Source organism: Schistocerca cancellata, chromosome 1 (assembly GCF_023864275.1).
Source record: "Schistocerca cancellata isolate TAMUIC-IGC-003103 chromosome 1, iqSchCanc2.1, whole genome shotgun sequence".
Lineage (NCBI taxonomy): Eukaryota > Metazoa > Arthropoda > Insecta > Orthoptera > Acrididae > Schistocerca > Schistocerca cancellata.
Genome location: NC_064626.1, coordinates 597,697,761 through 597,717,077, shown reverse-complemented (window position 1 = coordinate 597,717,077; position 19,317 = coordinate 597,697,761). Strand labels below are relative to the sequence as shown.

Here is a 19,317-nt window from a genome sequence, read left to right as displayed (position 1 = left end):
ATGCCTCGGAATGTGTCCTACCAACTGATCCCTTCTTTTCAGGTTGTGCCACAAATATATCTCCTCCCCAATTCTGTTCAGTGCCTCCTCCTCATTGGTTACATGATCTACCCATTTAATCTTCGACATTCTTCTGTAGCACCACATTTCGAAAGCTTCTATTCTCTTCTTGTCTAAACTTTTTATGGTCTATGTTTCACTTCAAACCATGGCTACACTCGACACAAATACTTTCAGAAATGACTTCCTGACACTTAAATCTGTACTCAGTGTTAAGAAATTTCTCTTCTTAAGAAACACTTTTCTTGCCATTGCCACTCTGCATTTTATATCCTCTCTACTTCGACCATCATCATCTATTGAGCTGCCAATCAGCAAAGTAAAATTTGAAAATAAACTGAGAAAGTTTCTCCTTGAGAACTCCTATTCTGCAGAAGAATTTCTATTCTTGTAATGTGTAAAAGTTGGTTGATAGGAATTACTAACTCACACCTGTACACATTTTTTCTTATATTAAAAAAACACCTTAGAAATGTTCAGAATACAAGCATATGTACAAATTAATTTGCGATGTGATGTAAAATGACTGATTCTACCTCATTACAATCTATCATGCAAAATGGTGCATGGAAATGTAACTAATTAACTCAATTAAGTTTTGGCAGCATGAGCATGAAAAGCATTAATCGGTATAGTGACTTGTTCCGCGTCCCGAAGGTTATCCTTGATGGGATCTACAGAACATGGTGAATGAATGAATTGTTAGTCTTGTATATAATTTTTTATAGCGAATTGTCATATGTTGCAATTTTCTCTTCCTTTTAGTTTCTTGACTTGAAGTTGAAACTGAATGAATTCATAATGTTGGTGTTCTGCATTTGTACCTTGAAATGGGATTTCATGATGAGACAGACATAAGTAATTTTTTTTGTTTCAAATAAGCTACTGTTTGTGTTATTCTGGCAAACTGTGTGTACTGGGCCCATTACCTGCCTTTTCTCCCTCCAATAAAAGTGGTTATGGTTTGAAACTTAAACCTTCTTTTTTTGTTTAAAAAAAAAAGTTTATTTTCACATAGAACAAATGTAATGTGAACCGTTACACAACATAAAAGCACCGGACAACTACAAAAAGAGTCCAAGGCAACAACTTTATCAGTGTGCCAAAGATTAATTTTGTAGCACAGGTATGGATTCTAATATGTAATTTCCAATGACCAGGAAACTTTTGTTTAAAATATTCAATGCTTGCCAAAACGATTGATTAGAAACTTCAAAAGTACTTTGAATTCTTTGCTGAGGCAAGTTCAGGGGTGTAGGGGTAGACTGTGGTAGAATTTGTTTTGTCTTTACAATGTGGTCTAAATTATTCCTTATGTTATCAACCAGCAAGACTACATGGACAGCTGTTTTTCTACAGTATTTGTTAGTATAGTATCATTTTTTTGTACATCGACATGTAGGGAAACTTTTATTTTCCTTTTTACTTTTTCCCTTAATTTTTGGAGTTTAACCATTGTATACCCCTTTTTGCAGCCCTCATTAAATATATGAAATTTCAAGAGCGAGCACCCTATTGCCATGAAGCAACATTTCTAGAGTTTGTAGGCCAGAAAATATGGCTACCAACATACAAATAGTTGCTGTTTTTTGCTTGGACTGTAACTTGTTACCAATTTTTCCTTCCTATTTGAACAAAATCTTGTTAGTAAGAAGGGTAATAAAAGTGAAAACTTAAAATCTAAGTAATATTTTAATAATAACAAATTTTAATTAGTGACCAAATTAAAAAAAAATGAAAAATTTGCATTATAACAGGAAAAATACCTAATAGGAATGAACAAGTTACTGATTTCATTTCACCATGTCATAGCCCATATTTTAAAGATTATTTTTAACAAAACAGAACATTTTGAAGATAATATTTTTCCTTTTATCTGAACACGTTTTTGAAACAATGAAACACAAAACTGTAAGTACCGAAACACAATTTTTTTGTGTTATTATTATTATTATTATTATTATTATTATTTAGTCTCCTCCCTCCCCCTTAGGCAGGTTTTTACATAACATTGGGTCTCCCTCTTCCTTATCTCCTGCCATTGTCTTTGTCATCACTTAACTGTTTTGCACTTTGGCCTTATCTGTCAACTGACATCTTTTCCTCCCCCATTTTTCTATCCCATTTTCTATTCACCACCCCTTCTAAAGTGTATTTTGGTAAGCATTGTCTTCTTTGACCATTTCTTTTTTTTTAACTTTAAAATCCTGTGCAATATTTCTTTTAACAGCCCTTCGTAATAATTCTTCATTCTTAACTCATTCTGTGCAACTTATTTTCTCTGTCCTACTCAGTACTCAGATCTCAAAGTCCTCAAATCTCTTTTCCACTTCCTTAATGTCCCTATTTCCACATCATATAAATCCACTCTCCACACAAAAGAGTGAACCAGTCATTTTCTCAGATCCGTTCAGTTTTCACATAGCAGGGTGGTGCATCGGTTAACACACTGTACTCGAATTTGGGAGGACAATGTTTCAGTCCCCATCCTGCCAGCCAGACTTAGGTTTTCCTTGATGTTCCAAAATTGTTTCAGACAAATTCTGGGATGGTTCCATTGAAAAGGGCATGACCAACTTTGTTTCCATCCTTTTGTAACCAGTGCTCATGCTCCATCTGTAATGACCGTGCTGTCGTGAGACAAATTCTAACCTCCCTTGCTTTTTTTTGTTCAGTTCCCCTCATAAACTTCTTTCTGTTAAATGCTGCTTAGCCATTGCATTCTAGTTTTAATTTCTTGTGTGCATGCTGTATTCTCCTTTATGAAGGTGCCCAAGTATTTGAAAGTATTATCATGGTAAGTTGTGTCCTTTCATATTCTTATGGTCAACTTCTTTTCCTCCAAGCAAATGACCAGTCTCTTGTTTTTTCTGCACTCAGAGCTTTGTTTATTACCAATTCATCTTTAGCTGATAGCACTACCCCAGCAGCGCATTTTATACATTACAGCTTTTTTTTCTGACCAATGTGCCTATTTATTTGTCATTTGTCTTCTTCTCCAATTTTTACCTTAACATTCTGCTCCATATATAGGCTTTAAACTAACCCTTTTCCCTTCCAGTCTATTCCCTTGTCTCTCAAAATTTGTAGGGTCTTATCCAATTTTACTCTGTCACATGCTTTTTCAAGCTGATGTAGGCACTATAAACTTCTAATTTCTTATAGAGGTACCTCTCTTCTATTGCTCGTAATAAGTCAGTTTTATCTTTTGTTCCTCTTCCTCTTATAAATCTCTGTGGTTCTTCATCCATAAAGCTGCCTATTCCCACATATATTCTCCTGTTGAAGACACTCAATAATTCTTTCACTACTGTAGTGTTAGGCCGATAGCCCTGAATTCTTCACTTGAAATGGCATTTTCTTATTAATGTCAATAAGAAGTTCTCTGGCCACTCCCTTGTCAATACCCTTTGTTACACAAGTATGTAATTTATTTTATTCCCATACTTACTCTGCTTAGATTAAAACAACTTTGTGTTTGAGAAATGTTAGTGATGGGGTGTGGAGACGATGGCTTCCACACAACATCCACACATCCTTCCTCCATGTGCAGCCCCTGCCACGTAGCAAGGCTCTGCTGCTTGTGTGTGCAGGTCAGGCAATACAGTGAGCACATGGAGCCCAGGCATCAGCTGTGATTTGCTGATGCCCAGTCCCTACTACTCAGCTCACCGATATGTCAATTACAGAGTTGTTTTAATTGAAGTATAGGCTACAAAATTGTTAAGGCTTTCGTGGCCACTTGTTGACAAACTGCCTATTGGCTTCTGTCTCGGGTTCTTCGGCCGACGTTCATCTAACGATTTTTCTGACGTTTCGCCAGCACGAGTGGCTGGCATTGTCAAAGCTTCACCCTCCATTGCCGGTGGTGAACTGGAGGCGAGCTCGCGGCCACAGACTATATGTACCTGGCGCGCCAACGTCCGAGGGCTTCTCCGCGGTCATTTCCGGTGCAGTACTCCTATTGCTACCTGCGACGGTCGTTCGCTGCAGTACGGGAAGCCAAGATCCGTTTACCTTAAGGCTTTCATCTTTCTTGTTGAAACTGTTCGCGTGTTTTTGGATTTCTACAGCTTCTCTGAACAAGCGCGTGTGATAATGCTTCTCTACAGCCAGAACTTCCGTGTCGGCCAATTTTATTACGTGGTCGGTCTCATTCAGTGCGTGCTCTGCCACAGCCGATTTCTCTACCTGCCCCAACCTGCAATGTCGCTTATGCTCTTTGATCCTGGTGTTAATTGATCGTCCAGTCATTCCGACATAAACTTTTCAGCATGTGCACGGTATACGGTGTATTCCCGACATTGCAAGTGGTTCTCTTTTCTCCTTCGCCGATCTAAGACACTCTTTGATCTTCCTTGTCGGTTTGAAAACCGTCTTTACGCCATGTTTGCGCAATATACGGCCGATTCTGTCCGTAACTCTGGGAATGTATGGCAGAAAGGCCGTACCCGACATTTCTTTTTCTGGTTCCTTACTTCGCCGAGTGTTTGGCTCTGTTACACTTTTAATGTAATTTGTGGAGTACCCATTGCTCCTCAGAACAGTTTCCACCTCGTGCTGGCGAAACGTCAGAAAAATCATTAGATGAACGTCGGCCGAAGAACCCGAGACAGAAGCCAATAGGCAGTTTGTCGAAGTATAGGCTCTTAAATACTTCTGCTGGCGGTTCACCCACTGAACTTGCATTCACATCTTTCATTTCATTAAGAGCCTGGAGTGTTTGTTAGGGGCTGATGACTGCTGATTTAGATAGTATGACAAGTGTTTTGACTACTTGAGCAATGTCTGTTCTGGACATATTACTTGGCTGTTCTGACCTATTACTCCATGCTGCTACATCTGACACTGCTACCTTAACACTCCGTTATTAGACTGGGGTAGATATTCAGCCGTGCACCTCTTGTGATTTACCTCAGTGTCCGGCTATGCCGTGCCCTGTTCTTCTTTGGCATCAAACTTCTTTCTTCTCTGCAGATTTCAGTAAGTGAAGTGGCTGTAAAACAAAACATTGCTCTGTACTTACATAAAATGTAGATTGGTTCCAATCAACTCTGTATATTGTCACAAACTTTGATGAATGGTTGCACATTATATGGGAACTTTCTCAAAGACCACTTGTTAACATTATGTGAATAGTATACAACAACAATCACTTATATACATCTTATTTGTCTTCCTTGGTGCCGGATATCTTCCATGGTACCAGAACTCCTTCATTCCTCCTTGCTCCACAGAGAGTACAGATTCTCTCTAGCAGCTAGACCCTGCACCTGTTGAGTAATACTTTCACACAGTATGTGGCCCAATGTTTACAGACTAACTGCGATCATCCACATCTTTATTCTGAACTCTACATTTGATGTACGTGATACATGCCCTTCCATGAGTGGCATGGGTAGCTACATATTCCTCCCCTGAGAGAAAAGATGTTATGATGATACACTCAACAATTAATCATTACAAACATGCATATCCTCTAATGAGAATTTTCATAAACTCGATTGTTTTATACTTAATAGCTCCCTTATTTTAGTTAGCATGGTGACACAGAGTGAACCATAATTACATTGCTTTCTTTCAGAGTACTTTCAGCTCTTCAATTATTAATTCCATTAATTTGTGTTCTCGCCTTTGGAGGAAGCACTTGTTGTACATCAATATCAAACATCAAATTATGCCAAGATTCAAAAACTTGTGCTAATCAACAGTGTAACTAATATTTACTTTCTCAGTTTATTATCCAGTTTGGAGGAGATACTCACTTAAGCAGGTTTCTTATTCCTTTTCTTTGCGAATATTGCCCTTAAGTATTTCTTCCTTCTTGTAGGCTACTACTCCGGGGATTCAGTACTCTTTACCTCATATTTGGTAGGCCCGGTCGGTGTGATGTACCTCTTCTTTCTTCTCAAGTGGGTTGAGTTCTTCCCTTGCATGGGTCCTCCCGAACCTGGAATGAGCTCCTGTCTTTGGGGATCACTTACCCATAACTTTCCATTTGAAGTATGTGACCTTCCTTTTCCACTACTTTGTTGAGTACTTCAGTACTTCTCCCTTTCACTTCACCTCATCTTAAAGCGGCATCCTTTATGAAACTCCAGCTATCTCCTGCTTTTCTGCCACGTGTTCTCCTGTCCATTTTCTCTCCTCCAAAACTCCTTTTCCTTCTTAGTGCTGGCTTGTCATTTCCATGTGAAGCATATTAGTATGTCAACTTGTCCTATTCCTCCCTCCTGATGAAACAATGACATGCATAGCGAAAGAATACTCCCAATCCCAAATCATATTAGTTTATACATAGTCTGTAGGTGAATATGTATGTGTGTGTGTGTGTGTGTGTGTGTGTGTGTGTGCGCGCGCGCGCGCGTGCGTGCGTGCGTGCGTGCGTGCGTGTGTGTGTGTGTGTGTGTGTGAGAGAGAGAGAGAGAGAGAGAGAGAGAGAGAGAGAGAGAGAGAGAGAGAGAGAGAGATGTAGTACACACAAATCCCACACCACCTCTATAAAAGTAGAACACAAACCCACCTGGAACACTTCAAATTAGTACAAAAGTTAACAAAAAGTATAGTTGGTCAATTATCGAATGAGGTGATACCACTACCGATGATTAATCTCCCTTATTAAAAAAAAAAAAAAAAAAAAATTCACGTACAAACCCAACCCTAGTTTTTGCCATATGGTGGTAAGTAGTCTGCCTCTTTCATGAGCAATTTTACAGTAAAGAAATGCTTAACAATTGATTAAATAACAGTTGGCAGTATTTGTTTACATACTTTCACCATTAAGAACAATCTTTGTTGTTACTGTGTTTCTTTCCTGAGTTTAATTTAATGGTGCCATGTACTGCTTTAACATTTCAGTATTATATAATCCCTTTTCTGGGTAGATCTAGAAAACTGCATTGGGATGTGGTACATTTAAAACTTTATAAGGACCGCTATATCGAGGGCAAAACTTGTGTGTTTCTTTCCTCAAATTTGAGCTGTGATGTACTTCCTTAATTAGTACCAAGTCATCCACATCAAAGATAGGTGTCGTAGCTTTTTCATTATATTTACGCAGGTGTTTATCTGCTGCTTATTGTAAATTGTCTTTTCAATATCATCTAAGTTGTCTCCCTGTACCTTATCATTGTCATCTGGCCATTTAAATAATTTCAACAGTGACTTGCCATAAATTTACCTTTCATTATTTCAATGGAAGATAAACCAGTAGATAACCGTGGAAGTTCATTAAGTATTACTTGGAATTCTGGTGTTTTCCATGCCCAAGTTGTGTGTCTGTTTGAACAGTATGCCCTACGTAACCTAATGATTTCTTTTGTGATACGTTCACAAGAGTTACTTCACAGGTGATATTTCGAGATAGCAGTTTGTCTAACATTTTCCCCATGCTAAAAAAAGGCTTTACTCACAAACTGTTGCCATTGTCTGTCAACAATATAGATGGCTTTCTTACCTCTGAGAAATATTCTTGTAGACATCTAGTCACGATCTCTGTGTCGGCATGCTTAACAGGATAGAGTTTAACATATTTAGACCAACACTCACCTAGTACAAATATATATGTTAATTCCTGCCCCCTACTCGTTGGTAATTGGTCAAGGAAATCAGCAGCTGTAAGGTCTTGGAAGCCTTTAGGTATTATCAGGTATAATTTGTACTTTATCGATTGATTGTTGTCTTTCATCTTTTGGCAAGTTTCACATGTACGTAGTACAGACAGTACGTCTTGACTTAAGTCCTTAAAATAGTAAAGTTTTACAATATGTTGAACAAATTTTCTTACCCCCCCCCCCCAAGTATCCATACCCTTGATAAATAAACATAGTTAAATCTTGTTCTACAGATTTCGGTATACATATTTGAGTCTAATTTTCTTTACTCTCCAAAACAAAACATAATTTATCATAATCCATTTTACTACACTGTTATCAGTTGCTCTTTCTTGGTCTAAGGTTTTCCACTTATCCCCAAAATATGGTTTGTCAGTGATGTCCTTCTTTATACTTAGGTATAACTTGATAAAAAATTAATGTTGAAGGTAGCTCCAGGTCCTTCCATTCTTACCAAACATTCAGCCCAGTGGTAAGTGTGATAATGTATCAGGAACTACATCTACAAGTATAATCTCTTAAAAAGCTCATGACAAACCATTTAAGGGACTAAAAATGTTAACAGGCTATTGTAGTTATATTTAGTTCGCATTTTTTATTGGTCCTTTAGTCTAGAAAAGTAGATTACCCAGACCTGTCAACAAGAGATGTTATCCTTGTTGTATATTGCTGATTTCTATCCAGTGTTTAAGCATACCATTTAGTGTGCGAGAATGTACGTGCATCAATGGATTACTAACATTGACTGAGGTTAGATGTAAAATATATTGCTGTGTTGCAAACTTCTGGCCTCTCAGATTTCAAAACAGTAATGATTGTTAAGAATCCATCTTACTGGCGCTGGATATCGACCTTTTAGGTGCTCGGAGAGTTACCACATTGTCACTAGTGACAGGTTGCATGAAACAGGGGGAAAAACATCATCTGCCCAGCACAGCTGTCAAAGATGATTGATAAAGACGAAAGAACTTCGAAGCAGAATGTGACCAAAAGCAGAAGACAACATAACCCCACATGTCATCTGAGATGGACACAGGTTTACAGGAAGCTTCTGTCAAAAAATGTGCCCTAACTGAAGTACATATGGCAGACATTCTCTATAAATTGGCCATTTCAGAAGCTTTGATTGCACTATGGATGCTTCAAGTAGTAGTACAGTGCGTTTCAATGATGTTGTTAAGTATAATATTTTACCATCATATTGTCTTAGATGGGTGGGTTACAGGGTGGAATTGTTCCAGTAGCCTGATTGACCATCTTCAGCCAATGCTGCTAACTGTGCTTTGTGCTAAACAGCTTGTAAGTAAGTATGATAATGCTTCCATTCGTTCATTTGGAATTGTCTGAGACTGATTTAATGAACAGAATTATGACATAACACAACTTAGTCCTCTAATCTGAATATGATTGAACCTCTCAACAATATATTGAAAAGGATAGTTGCTACTCACCATGTAGCGGAGATGCCGAGTCACAGATAGGCACGACAAAAATACTGTCAGATTATGAGCATTTGGCAAACAAAGCCTTCATCGGAGATAGCACATACACACATGCTCATGCAGACACAACTCACACACACACACATGACTGCAGTGTCTGGTTGCTGAGGCTACACTGCAAGCAGCTGTGCATAATGGGAGATGCAGTCGGGTGGTGGGGGTAAGGAGGGGGAGGTAGGGTAGGGGTGGGGAACAGTAAAGTGCTGGTGGGAGCATGCAGAGACGAGGTGGAGAGTAGGGCAGTCTGGAGATTACTGCATGAATGAAAGCCCACCAACAAAATGTGGTCAAGAAATAACTGGACCACCTGTTGCTGAGCAGGCCACCCAACACGACATTCCTTGTTTCAATGACGGCTTCACAGCCTGTGCCATCTGGATCCTTCCCACAAACACCAGCTTTTCTGAATTGTGCAGGTGGGAACTCTGCGATATATCGTATGTTCCCGTAACCCTCCTGGCCACAACCTTCGTTAGTCATTGTCCTTACCCATCTAGCCCCTTCCCTATTACCATTTTAGCACTGCACAGCTCTCTATTCCACCAACACACCCAGTCTTTTTACTTCTCTCCTTTTCCACTACCCCCCTCTCCCTCACATTCCATCTAACCTCCAGACTGCACCTAGCTGTCCTACTCTCCATTTCATCCCTGCACACTCCCAGCAGTACTTTACCACCCCCCAGCCCTACACTGCTATCTGTCCCCCTCCTTGCCACAGCCACCTCCTTACCCAACCTGGTTGCCTCACCCATAATACGCTGCTGCTCATAGTCTGGCTCCAGCTGCCAGAGACTGTGGTCCTGTGTGTGTGAGTTGCGTTTATGTGCCCTACTCTTGTTCATACACTTATTCTTAATGTGTGAGTTGCGTTTGCGTGTGTGTGTGTGTGTATGTGTTGGTCAAAAGCTAACTTTCTGACAACCTTTTTGTTGTGCTTTTTTGCAACTCAACGTCTCTGCTTTATGGTTAGTAGCAACTATCCTTTTCATAATATTGTTACATTCCATCCTTGATTTTCCATTGTTTTTATGTAAGTGGTTGTCTTGTTATTTATTTATTCCAGTCTTTGGCTGAAAGGACTTTTATATTTTATTTGTTTACTGGTTTTGATAAATCATCCTCAGATGATATTTAGCCAAGAAGATGAACATCACAAACATAAGAAATCATGAAACTGCCAGAGAAATAATTGTATATGACCCATATGACAGGGCTAGTGTTGGCACACTGCCACTGAGCCGACCCTACAGGTCATGTACAATTACTTTTCTTTCAGTTTAATTATGTTTTATATTTTTGGGTGCTGCTATTATTTGTTATAAATTTTATTGTTTTTTCTTCCATTTTATTAACAAAGACTGATCAGTGGACAATCATTATTGTTCAGAACTAGTAATCCATTAAAATAGTAAAAAATCCTTTGGTCAAAGACTGATACAAATTCAAAATTTAGATTGCTGTACTCATCATTGGTGTAAGTGTTTGTTTCAGTTCTCATTTAATTCTACACTAGGAATATATATGGTTTCTGTATTTCATTTACATTACAGTTACTTTTTTAATCTAATTGTTTAATTAATACAATATGGTCATTTACTTTTTAGTATGGTCAGAGGAAAACTACAAATGATCAGTATGATATTTATTTTCTGTATAGGGAGTCAATCAGAAAGACGCAGTATGTCTGACTTGTGGAAAAGGATTAAATGACTGTGTGGGGCACTACGGATACATTGATTTGGAGCTTCCAGTTTTTCATGTAGGATATTTTCGATCTGTCATTACCGTGCTTCAGACTGTTTGCAAGGTAAGTCAGTTCACATTATTCGACCATCCTCATCTTTAAGAAATGTAGCATGTAGTATGACCCACTGACTCTGTTCCTCCGTCCCCTTCATTAGTGGGGAAGTTGTATTACTGTATTAGATTACATAATCGTACCTTTCTTTAGTTGAGAGATACACGATGACAACAATGAATAATGGTCTGTCAGGTCATAGTGCACAAATACCAACATAGCAAACAATTAGGGCAACCTTATCCCAATAATGAAACATAAAATATAAGGACAGAGCTTTACTCCCAACACAGATATTGATAGATAATCTGAAAAGGCACACTTAGCAAGAAATCTATGATAAGGGTAACTTGAATGACAAGATGAAATGTTAAGTAGTGCAGCGATTAAGATGTTGGCCTCACATTTGGAAAACGTGGGATTCAAATGCTTTTCCATATATCTCGTAAATAAGAATTTTTAACTTGTTGCAGCCCTGTCAGTAACTGTGATAAATTAATATGTCAAAAATCCACCTCAGTTGCGAAGTATGTGTCGTGTGTCCACAAATCATTTCAGGCAAGTTTCCAACAGTCCCTTGAAATAAGTCACAGCTAAATTAATTCCAAACCCTCATCCAACTGTACTAAGGCTCCATATTCATTGACACTGACATCAAAAGGATTTTAAATTCTAACATATTTTGAAAGATAAATATAACGCTTTCCTAAAAACCTCAGTTGCTTCCCTTGAGTGTTCTCCATTTAAAAAAGCAGACTTGTAGTACGGCTAAGCAGAGTATCATTCAAAAGGTAATTTGACCTGTGTCATAATACACAGGGCAGTTACACCCCAGTTGCAGAATTTTGCTATAGGCAATACTGAAAACTGGTGATGGGTATCCTCAGGTAGGTTAAACCTATTAACTATGATAGAAGAAGACTGTTCACAGAAGAATATAGGCTACTATACAGTCTGTTTTGAAAGAGGCCTCAAACCGGTGCAGAAGAGACTGTATATCTGCTGTAGTAAAATTTTAATGTTAGTGAGCCACCACAGATATGCAATGTTTATGACCACAATTCCATTGATAATTGGCAAATTAAATTTAAAACAATATTGATGCACTCTTTGGAATCCTGAAGTTGTCAGATCGAACATAAGGAGTGAAAGGTGATGTGCAGCTTGTACAGAAACCGAACTGCACTCTTAAAGAGAACATGAAGAGGAGGCAGTAATTGAGATATGAATGACAACTTTAATGTTTAATATCTGTGTATTTTCTCTGCACGTTGGCAAACAATATAGGAGACTAAGCAGACAATCAAAATGGAGATTTTAAGTTCATCGAGAAGAAATAATAGCTTTCGACACTGCCAAAGAAGTTAGAAAATCAGTTGAATCGAGTGGATAGTGACTTGAAAAGGGGTTAGAAGATGTACATCCACAAAAATGTACCAGTGATAAGAGAGTGTTGTTGAAATAAATTAGATTAGTTGAAATGAATCAGATTAAAAAAAATGAGATGCTCAGAGTGGGAGACAAATTTTGCTATTTGGGCAGCAAAACCACTGGCAATGGCAGAATTAAAATGCATGTAAAATGCAAGACAAGATTTTCTAGACAAGTAAAATATGCTAATACTGAATATAAATTTAATTATTAGAAGTCATTTCTGTAAGTATATGTTTGGAATGTAAACTCATATAGAAGTGAAGTGTGACTGATAAAAATTTCAAACAAGAACAGAGTAGAAGGTTTGAGGTATAGCACAGAAGAATACTGAAGGTTGGATTGGTAAACTGAGTAGAAAGGTACTGAATAAAATTGCACAGAAAACGGCTTTGTTGCCAACGCCAATAAAAGAAGAGCTATGTTGATAGGACATATCCTGAAACAGGTACTGAAATAATTAATTTGGTAATGGAAGGAAATGGGAATGTGGGATAGTAAAACTGTAAAGGGGTACCCAGACTTGACTATGACAAGCAGATTCAAATTATATATGATGCAATAGTTATGCAAATAAGAAAAGACTTGCAGAAGAATGACCAATGTGGTGCACAGCACAAACCAGCCTTTGTACTGATTACACCACCACCACCACCACCACCACCACCACCACTATCAGCAGAAGAAAATAAAATCAGTTGCAAAGGTGGAATGAAAAGCGACACAAGACAATTTTCTGCCTCATGTTGTTGTGATTAGGATGGTAGGAGTTGGCGGATTGTGTATTTTGTTTGTAACTGCATAAGAGCATATGGACTATCAGACCAATTGTGTGATTGGATTGAGGAGTTCCTAGATAACAGGACGCAGCATGTTATTCTCAATGGAGAGAAGTCTTCCGAAGTAAGAGTAATTTCAGGTGTGCCGCAGGGGAGTGTCATAGGATCGTTGCTATTCACAATATACATAAATGACCTGGTGGATGACATCGGAAGTTCACTGAGGCTTTTTGCAGATGATGCTGTGGTGTATCGAGAGGTTGTAACAATGGAAAATTGTACTGAAATGCAGGAGGATCTGCAGCGAATTGACGCATGGTGTAGGGAATGGCAATTGAATCTCAATGTAGACAAGTGTAATGTGCTGTGAATACAAAGAAAGATAGATCCTTTATCATTTAGCTACAAAATAGCAGGTCAGCAACTGGAAGCAGTTAATACCATAAATTATCTGGGAGTACGCATTAGGAGTGATTTAAAATGGAATGATCATATAATGTTGATTGTCGGTAAAGCAGATGCCAGACTGAGATTCATTGGAAGAATCCTAAGGAAATGCAATCCGAAAACAAAAGAAGTAGGTTACAGTACGCTTGTTCGCCCACTGCTTGAATACTGCTCAGCAGTGTGGGATCCGTACCAGATAGGGTTGATACAAGACATAGAGAAGATCCAACGGAGAGCAGCGCGCTTCGTTACAGGATCATTTAGTAATCGCGAAAGCGTTACGGAGATGATAGATAAACTCCAGTGGAAGACTCTGCAGGAGAGATGCTCAGTAGCTCGGTACAGGCTTTTGTCAAAGTTTCGAGAACGTACCTTCACCGAAGAGTCAAGCAGTATATTGCTCCCTCCTACGTATATCTCGCGAAGAGACCATGAGGATAAAATCAGAGAGATTAGAGCCCACACAGAGGCATACCGACAATCCTTCTTTCCACGAACAATACGAGACTGGAATAGAAGGGAGAACCGATAGAGGTACTGAAGGTACCCTCCGCCACACACCGTCAGGTGGCTTGCGGAGTATGGATGTAGATGTAGATGTAGAAGTTATGAAACATTTCAGTTTTCAAACAGTAATTACTGTCTTCAGTTGTTTGATAGTAGACTTAGAAGAAGGCCACTGCAACTACGTGATGACATGTTAAGAATGGTTTAAGCAACAACACTAAGGACTTGCATTGAAATAGAAGTAACAGGAAAGGTAGCACGAGGTGGACTACAAAATGACTGATGGAAGCAAACTTCAGGGAAATGAGTTTAGGAGAAATTCACTGTGGGTATACATTTACATACTACTCTCACCTGAAAAGTGACTCGGAAAAGTTTGATCTCTGTATGTATAATACTGGCTTTTCACCTTATTGCACCTGGCCACAAGGTACATGTGGCTTCTTAAAGATTACAATCATGACTGATCAAGATAATGTCTTCTGTGTTGAACATTATTAACTTTCTCATATGCAGTAGGTGGCTCAATTTTTATGTATAATTTGTCTCTCACACGCTAGGAAGTGCCATGCGTTTCTTAGCTATTCACTTAAGGTTACATGTTAAAAGAAAATTTTCTCTCTCTTAGGGATATATACGTATGTTTTTTTTTATTTTTTTATTTTTTAATTCCACATGAGATGAATTTTGAGTATTAGCATTTTTTATCCTGTTTGTAGACAGTTTTGGGTCTATTTTTTGTATTGTTATGGTTTTATGCAAACAATTATGTATTTTAATTTTCTTCAGAGTTGTTCCAGAGTCTTACTGCCAGACAAAGATAAAAAACCATTTAGAAATAAAGTAATGAACCCTGCAATACCATACTTGACTCGGAAAGCTTTAAGAAAGCAGATATTGGACAAATGCAAGAAGATTACAATTTGTCCTCACTGCAATGAGCTGAATGGTGTCGTGAAGAAATGTGGTTTGTTAAAAATTGTCCACGAACAGTACCGTTCAAAGAAGAAGACCGATCCTCTGGTGCAACATAAATTAGGCAAGTTTTAAATACAGTTTCAGTGTAATATAGTTCCTGTATTTTTACTTTATTTATCTGTATCTGCACCCTTCAAACCACTGTGAAGTGCACTGCAGAGGGTACTTCCTATTGCACCAGTTATTAGGACTTCTTTCTGTTCCATTCTCATATGAAGTGCAGGAAGAATGATTGTAATCTTGTCTTCATGATACCTACAGGAGCAATGCATAGGGGGATTGTGTACCTCAGTGTACTCTTGTCCCTGTGTTTTTACATTACATTTAGTATTTTTTTAAAACTGTTATTTAAGGCGGAAATAATGTTAGGCATTTCTTACTTCATTCAAACCAACAACCACCTGTGAGGTATATTTGAAGGTTTACTTCCTCCTCATACAAGTTGGGTGTACCTTAGCATTTGCATTGCGTATCCTACCCCCTACCCACCTGCCCTCTCTGACATTTCCCAACTATTTCTACTGTCATCTCTGAAGAAGGAATCTGTGGTTTGAAAGGACAGGAAAGATAAAGAGCACTTCTATTCTTATGTGCAATGTCTCTCTTATCTACTGTAAGTTAGGCATTACAAATGCGAGTACTGGACAGTGTGTCTGTCTCTTTGTAATTTTAAATGACTACTGACTTAACTCTATGTGAATTTAACAGTTTTCTGCATAAAATTAAAGAAAGAAATTTAAATGTAATTCCATCCATCTTGTGCTCTTCAGCACATTCATTGTATCTGTTTGCATTATAATGTTTAAAAGTTGTCTTTGTGTAAAGGGGCAAAGAAGTTGTTCAGTCCTGTAACACATGTAGAATTTGTTCACCATGACCTGACTTGAGTTGTCTGCAGGAAGCAGGTAGCTATGTCTGTTGTTACCTAACACATTGACAGCCGTGGGTTTGGTGGTGGTGGTGGTGGTGGTGGTGGTGGTGGGGAAACAAGCTGCATTTTCTTTGGGCAGTGGTGGCCCCACGCGTTTTCATCATGCTTTTATTGCTCTCCCAATGAAGTAAAGACCGACATAGGAACCGCATCATAACTCATGTTGAGTTTTTATAACACAACATAATATACCTTAACACAAATCTGTCATCACTTCATAATGGTTGTTGTAAACATAGGTACTGTACTTTTGGATTGTTAAATGTTGGCAAAGGCAGAACACAAAATCCTGCAACCTGGATTTGAATGACTTCTACCAGTCCCGAACTTAGTAGTCCTGGCTTAGGAAGTCATGAGCAATTCCTAGTGTCTGTGAGTCTTAGTTATTATGACCATATGAAACTACAATCGTCAAGCTATAACTGTTAGGTCTTTGATTGTTCTGCGAAATGGCTCATTGGAACAACAACAAATGAAATATAAGTTCACTTTATTAAACAGTTGATAAAAATATTTACTTAACATGATACAATCCTTTGCCACTGGAGTGCTTGATAATTTAGAGCTGTCATTCACTTTTAAAGCATCACTTGATGCACTAATTAAAATACTCTTCACTTGAAGTACAATGTTCAAAATTTGCAAAAGTACATTTTTGTCTGAGACTTGAATAGTTCCTTAATCCTACTTGATGATGTTGACTGCATCAGCTGGGCTCACAAATTGGGACAAAGCACTTCCATGGTCAGCTCGATATTGATCTCTGCGTGAGGGTGCTGTGGTGCCAAGACAGAGGCATGGCATTCAGAAGCCCCTCCCATTCATCATTCCAGATTGCAGCAATACATCAACAGTGTCTGTGATATCAATGCATATGAGCAACCTTGGTGTGTCACCACAATCTGTGGATGATACCACAATAGTGAGTAGTGGTATTTTATATTCTAGCCGCAACTTGGAAAACTAAAGAATGAACACCTACATAGTCTCATTATAGTACACAGTTCATGCCTCACCAAGGTCTTCAAAGGTCAGTATCACTGACATTATTCACCATTTGGACATTAGGCTGGCAACAGCTGTATTTAAAACCAATCATATACTCGGCCCCTGTGCTGAAGCTGGCAAATGCCACGTACCGTTCAGCAGCACCTTCTTGTGGTTCACTAGACATGAAAATTATTAGCCACTCCACAGTCCCCACAATTTCATAGCCTACCTTTACAACTGCCCTGACCAGTGGGATCACTTGGGGTTTGTTGAAAGCAGGACCTAGTGGCACTTGTTTGGCTGAAATTACTATTTTGAACCATTGGTGGAACAAATTGCTACCCTGGTTACTGAAGAGGCCCAGAGTAATTTTAAAATTATTACATCGAAGAAGCTGTTGTATCCTATACTACTTTTGAAGCTGTTGTTTTACCACATTTCAGGTGAATGCTGGAAGTATTTCATAATATATGTGGGTGGTTCTGAATTGGCTTGATGTAACCGACTTTTGTAAAATTACCTGTCTTCTGTCAAGATTTGCTTACCAGATGAATTCACAGTTAATGATTCAGAGATGTATGAAATCTGTAGGGCATTGGAGCAGATGAAATTCATCATTTGATTTCACTTCCTAGGTGCACGTTCATGTTTACGGGATATCCCAGGAGGAGTGGTTAGTATTCAGGGAAATGAAAGAAATGGCCATTCAAAGCAAAAATAATCTAGTAAACTATGGCTCTAAAGTACATACCTTAAGATCTATGAGCACTTATTCATCTTTGCTGCTGTGAAGCATCTCTTCTACTGAACAAATGCCCTTAAACCTTGGTATGCATTTTAGAGCCCATGTTTACTAGACATTTCTCTCATTTTTGGCCCATACTACCTCCTCCCAAAATATGGAAAGCAAAGAGGTTGCAGTAAGAAGAGATTGATGTCACAGTGCTAAAGATGAAATGTTCACAGCTCGTAAGGTATGAATGAGTCCATATGTACTAGACTTTTTGCTTTGAGTGGCCATTACTGTCGTATCACTGAATACTGACCATTCCTCTTTGGACACCCTGTATAGTGATTGGACCTTTGAGACAAATGAATACAAACTATCCAGGACTTCCTTCTCCATCTACAGAGGCAGAGGAAGGAGATTTCATTTTTCTTAGTAACAACATGTATGGAAATTGAAGAAAATAATGCTACAAACAAAGCAGCAGAGAATGCCTGTATGATACATACTGTGGCACATTGTGGTGTACCCTTTCATGCCACAATTTGGAGATAATCAAGAAGACTCTGACTGTGCCAGTCCTTTTCCTGATGTCTGACCTGAGAGAAAGTAATTCTAATGCGTCTTGGAATAGTGGACTGCTCTATGATGCATGTGGAGCAGGAGAAACCACCATTATGTATTGTTTGTGGCATACAGATAACTGTTGGCCACATTTTAAATGGATGTGTTTTATGCTGTAGAGGCTAGTTAACTGTTGAGCTGCACTGTATTTCAGGACATGATGGTAGAATTGTGGTATGGGTCTTAAGATTCATTTTCACCTCCAAAAAAGTGGTAACCTGGGTAACAAAAATGCTATGTATTCTCCATAGAGTAAGGATACCAAGTTACTTGTTACTGTATAGCAATGTTGAGTACTGAGAGCTAAATTTGCTATTGCAGTAGTATGCTAATAAAATTTATTGAATGCGACTTCCTCAAGCAAGGGTAAGGGCTAGTAATTTTAAAGAATCAGACTGTGTAACTTCAAATTACAATGTGAATTATGTGAGAACTAATGAAAGATACCTTCATTTTCAGCTGCTTACGCAAAAGTTGTCGAATATAATCGTGAACTGGAATCTGCAGTTGTCAATGGATTGGCTCATATATTCAATCCTCTTGAGGTTCTGCACATTCTGGATAGGATACCAGAAGAGGATGTTCCTTTACTGCTTATGAACCCATCTTGTGGTAGTCCAAAGGACCTTATTTTGACAAGGATACCTGTGCCACCACTATGTATAAGACCATCTGTAGTGTCTGATTTAAAATCAGGAACGTAAGTACTTCACAGTGACAGTATTACCATATTCTCTTAAATTTGCATGTTAAGAATACAACAGATTTTTAACAAGAGAGATTTTACTGAAGAATGGTCTCATTAAACCCTTTTTGTGTTATTTCATTTTATCACTATGTTGTTTCTCATTTGTAACCATATGCTCCTGTTTCCCATCATTTCTGTTCTTTTCTCTCTCAAATTTTTTTCTCTCTCCCATATTAGGAT

The 19,317-nt window shown here is 38.4% G+C and overlaps 1 protein-coding gene across 1 annotated transcript in view; it reads left to right on the top strand.

The window, feature by feature from the left end:
• Window positions 1-19,317, top strand: part of LOC126089129 (DNA-directed RNA polymerase III subunit RPC1) — a 217,641-nt gene that overhangs the window by 33,216 nt on the left and 165,108 nt on the right. The window contains exons 3-5 of the mRNA XM_049906890.1: window positions 10,835-10,984; window positions 14,929-15,178; window positions 18,849-19,089. Coding sequence (XP_049762847.1) covers window positions 10,835-10,984; window positions 14,929-15,178; window positions 18,849-19,089 — 641 coding nt within the window. The remainder of the gene's footprint in view (window positions 1-10,834; window positions 10,985-14,928; window positions 15,179-18,848; window positions 19,090-19,317) is intronic.